At 38.8% G+C, this 12,490-nt stretch overlaps 1 protein-coding gene across 1 annotated transcript in view; it reads right to left on the reverse strand.

Annotated features, from left to right (window-relative positions):
* Nucleotides 1-10,270: 10,270 nt before the first annotated feature.
* The window catches only part of POT1 (protection of telomeres 1), a 64,893-nt gene continuing 62,673 nt past the window's right edge, over nucleotides 10,271-12,490 (reverse strand). The window contains exons 18-19 of the mRNA XM_008946383.1: nucleotides 11,225-11,330; nucleotides 10,271-10,383 (exon numbers count right to left, since the gene is read on the reverse strand). Of these exons, the coding sequence (XP_008944631.1) occupies nucleotides 10,271-10,383; nucleotides 11,225-11,330 (219 nt within the window). The remainder of the gene's footprint in view (nucleotides 10,384-11,224; nucleotides 11,331-12,490) is intronic.

Consider the following 12,490-nt stretch of genomic DNA (forward strand, 5'->3'; position numbering starts at 1 on the left):
ACCTGGTGCTCAGACAGGGTTAACCCATCACAGTGATTCATGAAGCAACTTCATGAACTTTCAGAAAGAACTGTGTCAATACAAAGTGGTGATATCACCGGTGGTATCTGAGAGCATATGTGGATTCACAGAACCCAGAAGAAATCCAGAGGACCTAACATCTAACATTTCGTACCAACTAGGCACTTGAACTCTCACTGTCCTTTCTAGACCAGACAGCGACTGCTACACTTCCACAAAATTAGTTCTCAGAGTATGGCAGCATTTCATAATCCAGTCAGGTAAATCAGACACAGAGGCAGCTCTACAGAACTTGGTATCAAGCCAGGGCTGTAATCTCCTCTTGCATTCAGGGACACCAATTCTATCCATGTTCTCTGTTACAGATGAAGCAATTTTAAATTAATTTCTGTAGGAGCACTAAACCCATTAAATATATACACACAAGCTCTTTGATAGGATATAGTGGATACATCTGTTAGAGGAATTCTTTTCCATCTTTCCATGATAAACTACAGAGTTTGAGATATAGTAATTGCTTTCTATATTGGGAAGAATCGAGCTCTACCTTTTTGTCAATGAAATAAGTTTCAAAGTTATTTTGCCTGTACTGGTATAATAACCATACTTACTTTCCTATGATGGTTTTGGTAACTGTGCCACTCTAAGGAAATGAACAGTGATCATCATGAAAGCTTTTCTGCATGTTCACACCAGTTTTGGCTTTAAGGCCAAATGTCTAATTAGCAGTCAGCTGGAGAAGTCTGAATCCAGCAGTAAATCTTTGCTATGACGTGCAGTACATTTACATTTAGGTCTTCATTTTGCTACCTAGAAAGAGCCATACATTGAGGAATCTGATACACATGAGGGGTCCAACTGATCTGTAGTGTAACTGCTTTGAAACTGGCATAATTGAACAATAGATGAATAAAGCCCATTGAATTTAAGGAAGCAACGAGAGGAGTCATCTTCATGTTTCCAAAGATAAAATGTTAAAGATAGTGATCACTCATCAGCATTCAAAGTAGGGCTATGTCAATCACAACTCAAATTCTGAGACTGCTGGCATAAAAAGGTGTTTAACTTGCTGGAAAATGAAAGCCAGCTCTGGATACTTTGGGCAGACATTCAAAAATTGATTCCTGCCTCACTTGAATGTGCAAAAGAAATGATCACGAAGTTGTAAAGATCTAGTTCTTCTCTGTTTTTCACAGTCACACAGCATTATGCGCAGTATCAAGGCTGATGTATAATCCCAGGAAATATTGTTTTTCTATTTCTTTTAGAAATATTAAATGATGGACTTTAATCAAACTTGATTTTCTCCATCTACAATAGTTTCCCAGCTATATTTTTAACACAGATGAAAGGTCTGTTATGTACTGTGCGTATGATGCTTTGTTTCCTTTGGAAAAGGAACCAATCACTAATGTTTCAGAGCTCTGAATGAAGGCTTCTAACAGGCATTGGGCAAAACCCTTGCCACCTTTTCAAAAGACAAGCTGAACAGCTCAGAAAAGTGCTTTTGAAGACCTAGTTACTTTCTCAGGTAGGAGATGAGCAGTATTTGAATCTTTGACCTGTAGCAAAACCAAGAAAGGAAATAAAATCTCTTGTACTCAGTGAATCTGAAATGGAATGACTCCTCTTCTGGGAAAATGGGCATGATGAGCTTGTCTGTAGCTGCTAGGTAAGTTTGTTAATTGTACTGGTATCCTGACATCCTTCCTTTCACATCCCCCCATTCATCTGTTTCATTTCAGTGTTGCATCTAAGCATAAACATGCATAACCTACAACAGGGACTGCCTCCACATGCCTGTCTGGGAGGGGCATAACACACATGGTTCCCAACTCTAGCTGTGGTCCCTGGCTCGACTGGCTTAAAAACAGTATGTATTAGTCAAGTATTTCTGTCCATGGAAATCAAATAGCAAACACTTCAGATACACTTCTAACAAGATAACATGATGGCTCAGGTTGATGTCTTACTCTTTTGAGTAAATTACAGTGAAATACGGTTGCTCTTGTTATTGTCTAAAGGCAATTTTTCTGATTAATCCTTGTTCCCTTTCAGCTTGTTGTGTTAGAATTGACTTTTCTGTGATTGAATCTCACTTGATGTTCTTGTCTAAGTTTGAAGTATGACCACAGTGAATTAAAATGCTGATGAAAAAAAAAGAAAAGACAAGTAAAATCTAACTTCCCAAATAGCATTACACCTAAGACATTTTTCAGTCAGAGCTGTTACTGTTTGCTTCAGATATTGGGAATTTCTTCAGATACTGAGAAACAGTTTCACCTGACTGCTTGTTTCATTCATCTGTCCCAAATGAATATCTCAATTTACTGATATACTTTGAAGCTTCTTGTTCAGGTTCACAAAGCATTTTGTAACTTAGGTGGCTGAAAAAGTTAATAGCTGAATAAATGGACTGGACTGCCCAGATGATAGCCACAGCCTTTAGAAATACTGCATAGGTTTTCTTTTTGGGTTTACCTAGGTGGACACAGGATGAGCCAAATGAATGAGCCTAAGGCAGAACTTGAAAAAAATGTCATAGTCTTATTGGACAGTACTGTAGAAGGACTCATGAAAGGCTTACTGGAATTGTATCTGTGCTTGTCTCTTCTCTTCTCTAGAGCCAGCTTTCAGTCAGCATCCTCTATTTGTATATCTTTAAAGCAGATTTCCCTTTGAAAGCATCTTGATGCAACCAGAATAATAAAGGTAAACAAGAAAAACTTAAACATCCTCCAGATATATGCCAAAAAGATTCCCATTATAGAATAAAGGGAAGAGTAAAAGGCTCATGCTAGAGGGTTTGTCATGAAGCTCTTATTTACGTGAAAAGCACCATATACTGCAAATGCTAAAAGCCAGATGAAGAGAAATCTGTAGAGAATTTCCCAGTTTCTTCTTTTACACATTTATAGAGGAAACAACATTTTCTTTCAGTGAGTACTTACATCCTTGGGGCTGCAGTATTTTCGGTACCATTAAAAGAAGAGATGTGAAAATCATTTGCTCAATTATTTGAAGCCCTTTCCTTCCACTTGCATGTCACAGTACTAGATGAATTAATGGATAATAGTTGCCACTGTCTGAAGTACAGCTGGATAGAAGTGGGAACAGATAGATAGTTTAAATTTTAAGTGGTTGATTTAGCCTTAAAAATATCACTCTGGTTTTGCACTGCACAAGACAGATGGGTTATTTGTACAATAAGGCTTTAAGTGTTAACTTCTCTTGATTAAAATGCCCAGGTTCTCTGTTGCCAGCTATCATTTCAGTTGTGTGCATCTAGTACAGGGAAGAATATAGCCTTAAGGGTTTAATAATGTGGTTTTCAGATAGCTGAGAAGGGCAGAACACTGCACATTTCTGTCCTACATTATTTCTGCTCTTAATTTGGGAAATTGAGATATTTATGGATCATAATCAAACATACTTGTGTTTACCAAAACCTCACATCTCATCAAGATCCTGGTTCTGCTCCATCAGTGAACAAGCTAGAATTTTTGGATTAACGGCTTTCCACGTTACTTATTATGATCTCAATTTTTATTCTGTTCTCTTTAACGAAAATCAGGACATCTCAGCCACCAATGGCAAGATGTCAGTGTCTGTGCTGTGACCTCACTCCTCTGGTTTGTTGGCCTGCACTGGCAGCGTGTCAGACACTGGATTGTGTGCCCATGCCCAGGCGTGGGCAGTGGGGGCTGCAGGGTGGCCTCTGCCAGGAGAGAGCTGCCCCATGCCAGAGGCACCACAGGGCACAGCTGAGCCCTTTGGGCAAGATCGTGTCACCGCTGGGAAAGGGTAAAACACTGCAATAATAATGAGGAGTGAGGGGAAAAATAGGTGTGAGAAATAGCCCTGTGAGTACCACGGTGAACGAAGATAGACAGACTTCCATTCCAGTAAAATAAGCTGGAAAATCCATGAGTTGGTTGGACTGGATTGGCAACCTGAGCATTCTGACTATGAGGAGAAATACCTACAGAAAGAAACACTCAAGGAAGAAAAGTTGATCTCCAATAAGACAAAAAATGTTTCTCAATACAGTGCCTCTTTTGAGGTCTGTCTCTGCTCTATTTGAGCAAGTAATTTCATTACACTTTTAATCTGATTTTTTATTTACTATTTGGGTTAAGTTTCAGACCAGAATTCTTATCAGAGCTGAATTACCAAAAGCAGAATATATCACTGTCGCATTTTTCCTTGTGTCAGTTTCAATTGGAATTGATTTCCAATTTTGATTTGCTTTGCTGCTCTTGTTCTTGACAGGAGTATTTGGTACAGCCCTATGCTTTCCTGACACATATTAGCCCATGACCTCAATATTTAAAATGAAGCTTGCGTACCTTTGCCACAGCACTAAGAAATGAGTTAAGAATTCCCTGCTCCATCACATCAGATCAACCACCTCTTTACCCAGATTGAAAAGTAGGCCAAAGACATTCACATTTTTTCCAGGCCTTACAGAAGAGCTAAATGAGCTTTGAAAACTCTTGCTATTTTCACAATGTCTTGGTAAGCTCGCTGTGAAAAGACACACATATAAGGTATCATTGTGTAATATAGTCCTTGCCAGAGAAAATGATCTGATGTGAGCAGGCCCTGGCACTTGGTGAAGTGCAGGAATACATCTAGCTAATGGTGAATATTGTAATTTTGCCAAGTTCTTTTTTCACACATTCAGTTTTTAAAGGAAAAAACAAACTGGCCTCTTACGTGAGATAGGAACTATTTTCAGTAACGGGAAACAGAGGAATTAAACTTGTTGAGAAACATAATTGTGGATTAGTATTCTAGTTAATTGCTTATGTACAGATTGAAATAATATTCAAGAGATTATTCATTATCAAATCACATAGATCATGGCAGTCAACACACTTGCATCAAGATTTTTGAGCTACCATATCTGATATTCAGAAGTGCACTGTTAGATATTTAAGTCTTCCTCATTCCTAACTGTCCTTTCACATGTAGCTTCTGACCCTTCCCATCCCTTCAAACAAAGCTTTTCAAGCTTTCTTTTCTGCTTTTTCCTGCAGCACACTGCCAACATTGGCTGACCTGTAGGGGAAAAGCAATTCTTTGCCTTTCTCCTTTCTTTTAATGCTCGTTGGTTTACCCTTGACAAAACACAGCAAACAGCATTTGCTTTTAAGAGGACTGTAGCTTCATGAGCAGCGGGACCTTACGCCTATCATATGTACCAGGGTACCTATGTGGGATGAGCAACTGAACAGCAGCAGGTCAAGATATCTCTGACATCTCTTTATACTGCAGGTTTATGTCAAACTCAATCACTGTAACGGCTTCATTTTTGTAATGGGATTTTGCACCTTTGCATAGTAAATGGCGAGAGGAAAAGAGTATCCATCAAGAAGTATCATATGAATGTATGCCAAAATCATAGTGTTAAACACTGCTTTCTGGTGCAAGCCCCTAACCCACCCCTCTGGTAAAACAATAAAAAGCCCCTCTGGTAGTACACATCCCACATGTGACTGATAATGTTTGTCATTTGAAACATTGCTTCAGAGGGTTTTGAGTTGCTTAGGGGGTCATCTGCAGCAGCAGAAGAAAGGAAGTCTGTACGTAAATTTGTCTGATCAGCAGATTTCAGGGTTCAGTCTTGCTGCTCTTTTAGTCTCAAAATTCTAAAGCATTAGCATTTCTAAACTGCTGTCAGACATTTCCTTTCAGTGAAGCAACATCTCCACAATTCAAAGCTACCTGATAGTATTTGAAAATCGAGACTCAATTATAAAGATGTAGCATGTATTTCACAAAACTGTATTTTTTTAACAGTGTAGTCCACAAGCTGTACACACAGAGGAAAAAGTACAGAACAAATTTATGCTCAAAGCTTTGAAAGTAATTGAACAGTTGCTAAGACAAGAAGATGTAATCTTTCCCTCTCTGGGGCATAATTCAATGTTAAGTATATTTCCTCCAAGTTTACTTGCAAAAAAAAAAAATTAAATTAAAACAACTATCAACTAAATGCAGATTTATTCCCAGACTTTCAGTTTGCTTGGTTTATGCAGACAAATGACAACAATGCTGCAGTTTTATGGAGGTATCTCTGTATCTGTACGCATGTATCAGAGCTGTAGCAGAAAACAAAAAGGAAAACCACGCTACTGCAGCATTCAGGGGAGAAGTCTGTAACTTTACCACACTCATGAACTTATTAACTGTAGCACAATTCTGCTCTACATTTTTCAAGCACTTTGGATCCAGTAAACCTTCATCAGATCCTTCCACAAACCACAGCTATTATTGGGAAGTTCATGTATAGGAAATGGTGTGAACAGGAACTGCAGCAAACTGCCTCATAAAGATCACTCCTGCCGTTGCTGCTGTCCTCTGAAACTCTTCTTTCCTTCTCTCTCATGAACAAGAGCCAGTGCTGTGCCCAGGTGGCCAAGAAGGCCAACAGCATCCTGGCTTGTATCAAAAATAGCGTGCCCAGCAGGAGCAGGGAACTGGTTGTGCACCTCTGCTCAGCGAGGCCACAGCCTGAGTATTTAGTTTAGTTTGGGCACCACAGTGTAAGAAGGACATTGAGGTGCTGGAGTGGGTCCAGAGATGGGCAACAAAGCTGGTGAAGGGTCTGGGGAACATGTCCTGTGAGAAGTGCTGGAAAGAACTGGGCTTTTTAGTTTGGAGGAGACTGAGGGGAGACCTTACTGCAGCCTACAACTACCTGATAGGAGGTTGTAAGGAGGTGAGGGCTGGTCTCTTCTCCCACTTAACTAGTGACAGGAGAGGAAATGGACTCAAGCTGTGCCAGTGTAGGTTTAGGTTGAATATTAGGAAGAATTTCTTTATTGAAAGAGTGCTGAGGCATTGGAATGGGCTGCCCAGGGAAGTGGTGGAGTCACCATCCCTGGAGGGGTTCAAAAAACATGTGGACATGGCACTTTAGTACATGGCTTAGTGGTCATGGTAGTGTTGGGTTGACAGTTGGACTTGATGATCTTGGGGGTCTTTCCCAACCTTAATGACTCTATGATCTTCTGCTGAATTTCCTTTTTTCCCAATTCTTAATATTCAGACTTTGTAAATAAGCATTATTTGATTCAAAAAAATAATTTCATTAAAATAATAATACAAAAAAAAATTAAAATGAAATTTTCTGCAGTGTTCCCACTTTACCTGACAAACTTGACCATATGTATTTGCTTCATTTTTTCACTCTATTTCAATATTTGTCCTTATTATAGTGCCCCAGTTCCTGCCAGTTTCACATATTAATGCAATGGCTTTGGCCCAAAAGTGATCTAACGTGAATAAATGACACAAACCACTGTGGTCTCGGAGAGCTAAGCACTCACCTGCCAACACAAGCGCTCTGCCTCCTCCTTGGAAACCTCAGCTTGTCAGTCTGAGACCTCTACAGGCTGTTTTGCAATCCCAGTGCCTGCTGCTCAGTAGCTGAAGGATTAGTATTAAGCACAGCATTTCAAAGTCTTGTCTGTAAATCTCCGGATCCCATAACAGCAAAAGCTGATGAGAAAGTTCAATCACTGCTGAACAGCAGGTCACCTACCAGGAACACCGCCTTCTTTCTGCAATACATGTTTTTTATTTATGTACTGTCTTAACAATTGGAGTTTCAAGAGTGTGAGGCATCCCCAGGGCTTAAAGTCAACTGACTTTGGAGAAACTTCCAATCTTTCATTTTTAAACCCCCTTAATACAAGGACTTCAAGGAGCCAAAATATACCAGCACCCCTGGCAGCCCTATTCCACATTTATTTTGTTTTCTGGAGGTTTTGTTTTGTTTATTTTTTTTCCCCTGAAAAAAATTACATTTTTACCACTTTTATTCACTTACCTGGATAATTGTAGTGGGAGGTGGGTTCATGTTTCTTTATTGTTCTTTTATAGTTTTATAATTTTCCCCTCACAGCTCCTCCTCTACAACCAGCTATCCTTTGCCCTTGCCCGTCTGCTCTGTACTTCACACTCCACCCATATTTGCCACTTAGCCCAGGTATCTAGTGAGAGGCTGATGCTCTGATGCAGTTACCCTGTATGCTGGGGTGTGTGTGGCTGGAGGAAGATGAGGGAGCAGATCATGTGCCTAGAGTTCTCCCTGGATCTAAGCATACCAGTGTCAAAATCCGATTGGTTCAACTTTTGAGTGTCTTTACACACATTATGATCTATGTATGTAAACTACTAAAATAGACACCCGACCTCTTATTAATGTTTTTGAAACTTAAATCCCATAGGTGGCCAAGACCCTGCTGAAGGGAACTGTGACTGTTGCTCCTGTTAAGGAGGTGGCTGGCAAGAGCTGGCTGAGACACTCAGCTCTCAGAAGCTGAGTCTGCTGGTGCTCTACCTCCGGATGCAGCAAGCTCGAGGTTCCCACCCCCCGTCAGCGACCCGCAGGCCTCGGTGTGGATCAGGGTAAGTCCCATCTCAGTGACTTCCATTGCTCCATATAAAGGATACCAATGAGAGACAGAGGATTTCAACTCTCTGTGCACTAATTCTACTCTATACAGTGAATTTTAATATTGCCAAATACATGATTTTTAATTACTATTAAAAATACTTCTATGAATTACATGAGAAAGAGAATCAAAGGAACATTTCAAGCCAGCAAACTATACAAACATTCATTTGGGGCATTTTGTTGGACGATGGCTACTAATGACAAAGTTTTCATGGTCTTACAAACTAGGAACTAAAAGTCAAGTACAAGAAAAACTCGGTATTTGGAAAAATGTTTATTAAGCATTTTAATACAATATTCAACATTAAAAAAAATCAAATAATGCATATACAGAGTTTTATGGCAGGGGTCTCAGACAAGGGGTGTGATGAAATTGATTTAATTTACATTGAAGTTCAAAACATATTCTTATTTATTACTTCACAAAGATTTAATTAGAAAAAATGTACATTATCAATATCTGAGTTAACAAAAATATAAAAATTAAAAAATTTCTTTTCAATGTTTTCATACACTATATACATGAAGAGTAAAATAGATGTCTTCAGTTTAACCCCAAACTTCTAAAATAATTTGGATACAGCCAGTGTCTGAAGTTTTATAGTACTCATTTGATGACTTGCTATCACTATTTTTTGTTTATGCATTTATCCACAGATTCAAGTGGAATATACAAGTATTCCTTCTTGTTTCTGAACTTCCTTAAAAACCAGCTGTTGTATATACTAAGTAAATTTGCTCTGATGGAAAGCATTTGATTTGACAGGGATTTCTACATTAATCATCCGTGGAAAAACATGTCCTGAATTTGTCCTACGGACTTCTGAATGCAAAGTAAAACCACCGAGTGATTTTTCTAGTTCAATAGTACTTTCAAGCCATGCTATCACTAGATCAGTTCTGTACCTTCTAAATTAAGTCACGCAATCTGATTATGTAAGACAGAGAAGGCAGATCTGGGCAGTGTAATCTCACAGTAAATTTAGCCAGACATGTGAGAACTTTTGCCAACACAGACCCAGCTAATAAGCACGCTAACAACTTTGGTACCAAATAGGGCCATGTTAGAAAATCATTATGATTGACAGATTGTCAATATTCATTTTACAATTTTACACTAACTTTTTTTTTTGACTTCAACTTTACTGATAATCATTGCATGTTCACATTCATAACTCCATCAATATCTACATAAACTGGTAAACATAGCAGTTACCTTAGTATGAAGTAAGAGTTCTGTCTAAATGTACGTTACCATTGCAAAAATCAAAGAAGTCTCTAAAAATGGACAATCTTCCTGTCAAGCTGCCTGAGAACAGTAACATATGCTTGCATAAAGTAGCCTTAAAGTTTAGTGAGGAACTCCTTTTCCCTCTCTCTGCTGATATAGTTAGTTTAATACAAAAAGGAATAAAGCAGCATCATTCTGACTATATTTTCTGAGTAAAGCTGCCCAGTTTATAGTAACTTCATTGCTGCCTTTTTGAAGGACAGATGAATACTAGATGGCTTCCACCAGGCTGAGCCAAGCAGCCTCCAGTGAAAAGCTCAGCACCTCCACTTGCCCTCAGATCATAAGGTTGTATGCCAGGAAAGTAGGAAATACATCAAAGCATAATTCCCATTCACATTAATATCCAAACTAAAACTCCATACATACAGGTTGCATTCCTAAGACAAGAATAAAGTGGTGGGGTTTTTTTTTGTTTTTTTACAGTCTGATCCCCCAAGACCCCCAACTGTATTCTTACTGGATTACTTCTTACTAGCAACACATCACTATACAACATCTTCAGCAACTGTAGTGTCAAAAATTTGGTAATAAACTTGGTGTTTCGTCGCATCTCTGACATTATAGGACTTGATGAAGCATTCCAGCCACGGCAAGTCATCTACAAACAAAACCCAAATTATTGTTTAATACTCATTTTTAACTTTTATAGGAGAGAAGTATAACTTGAGCAGGATCTTAACTAGGAAATATAAATGTATACAACAGTTAATAGGAAGAAAAATTAATAACCAATTTTGAAATTCCAATCTGTATCTTAATTTCCCACACCATTTGAAAATGGTGTTCAGTGACAATCTTAAAAGACTTGCCCTCCCCACTCCAGCACTCCCTTGAAGCACTTGGTACCAGTAGCTGTATGACAGTATAGCACATATAAAGACTCCCTAATAATAAAAACTTATCTCCATGTGTCTCTGAGACAACTTCACTGTCGTAGAAAAGCAGCAGCAGAGCTACTTTCTGCTGTAACGTAAATACTGCACAAAAACCTCTATGACTGGATTTTGATTAAGTTTTTTGCTCCATTTCTGTGGCTGTTTCCTTTACCAAGGGATGCTCTAAATCAGCATGGAGAATCCCACCCAAACCATGAACCATATGCCAAATTCTCTATCAGTTTTCCCTGATGTGCTGTGACATTCAGTACAAGGGTGTTCTGGTTAGCTTCCATATGAATACAAATGGCATGGAAGTATCTGCATGGACATGACTGTATTCACACATGGCTACATGCTACATGAGATTTTACTGAATCATTGCTTTCCTTTCTCAAAAGGGAGTGCTAATATTACACAAATTGATCAAAACAAATTAATTAGAACTGTCCTTACAGATTGCTGCATTTCTCTGCTCTGAGTTTTGCCCATGCATTAGCTGAAGTTCCAAGACTTTGCACAGACCCTTTCCCTTCCCATGCTCCTTTTAAAAAGCAAACTGACCCAGTTTTCTTCCTGGAGGACAAAGCGTATTCATGGTCATCTGCATCTTTTGCTGAAGAAAATTATTACTTAAGATTTCAGAGGGAGGTATTTGGAAAAACTTTTCCTGGAAGAAAAGAGGAAAAATAAGGTGTTGGAAGTGGGGTAAGAAATCATCAGTCAGTACTCTGCATGTTCTTCTGCCATTTAAGGAACTTAAAATTATCCAGACAGGCAGCACAACAGAAAAAATGGTATTATTTCTGAAACTAAATACAGAAAAAATCCAAACTGTCTGAAAAAATTAATAGAGAGGGTATTAGGGTACTGTCACAACCAGCAAGTGCATTCAGGGCTATGCCCTTTCCTCTGAGAGCAGGGCCTGGACGTTTTCACTCCCAGCCAGATTTCAGTACCCCTGAGTATTCAGGGACTGCAGAAAAGCTTCCAGGGACCAAGAAAGCACATATGTAGGTCTGTATACATAACCACCAGAGATTCTTCACAAAGCTCCATAACCAGACAATGTTATGGCTGGAGAGGATGGTCCATCAACAGCCCCTCTCTGCAGTGAGCAGAACACTTGAGGAACAAAGTCACTTGAAAACAAGAGGACGCTGCAATCTGGCTTCATAAAAGTGAAATTCTCTTAGTATGAGTTTTATTTTTTGATGGTTTTGTAAACTATGGAGAAAGGCTTATACTGTGGGATACATTTATGAATGGACGAGCAAAATAAAGAGTGGAACACTGCAATGTTAAATAAAATTTCTCTGTGTAGTTTTAAACCACATAAGTAAACATGATGGACAAAACTCCCATTTTATTGTTTGAAAGTTTAACTGATTTTCTGTCTCTAAAGGCTCCTCACGTTATACCTTCTCAAAGTAAGCTAAGCCTTTTGAGAGCAATTTCTCCTTTTTAAAAAATACAAATACAAAATAATCTGTTTTTGTATAATTTTTATATGACACATTTAATGGCAGTGGAAGGGATCAGAAGTTACTGGATAATCCTGCAGTAAAACTGGCACAGATAACTACTTTTTCCTCTTGCTCTTCCAATTCTTCTTCTGACTATAAAACATTTTTATTTTTTCCTTCAAATGACTTTTTCAATGAGGAGGAGAGGAAAGAAAAGAACCAAGAGTATTCCTACAGAAGAGTGACTGTGGGCTAGTGTAAAGTTGCACTTCAAAGTAGCCTAGCCAGTCAGGTGGTGCTGATGGGCCAGAGTTTGGGCTTGGAAGGTACTGGCTTTTTTTTTTTATACAACCCGCACGGGAGC

This window comes from Merops nubicus, unplaced genomic scaffold (assembly GCF_000691845.1).
Source record: "Merops nubicus isolate BGI_N331 unplaced genomic scaffold, ASM69184v1 scaffold4758, whole genome shotgun sequence".
Lineage (NCBI taxonomy): Eukaryota > Metazoa > Chordata > Aves > Coraciiformes > Meropidae > Merops > Merops nubicus.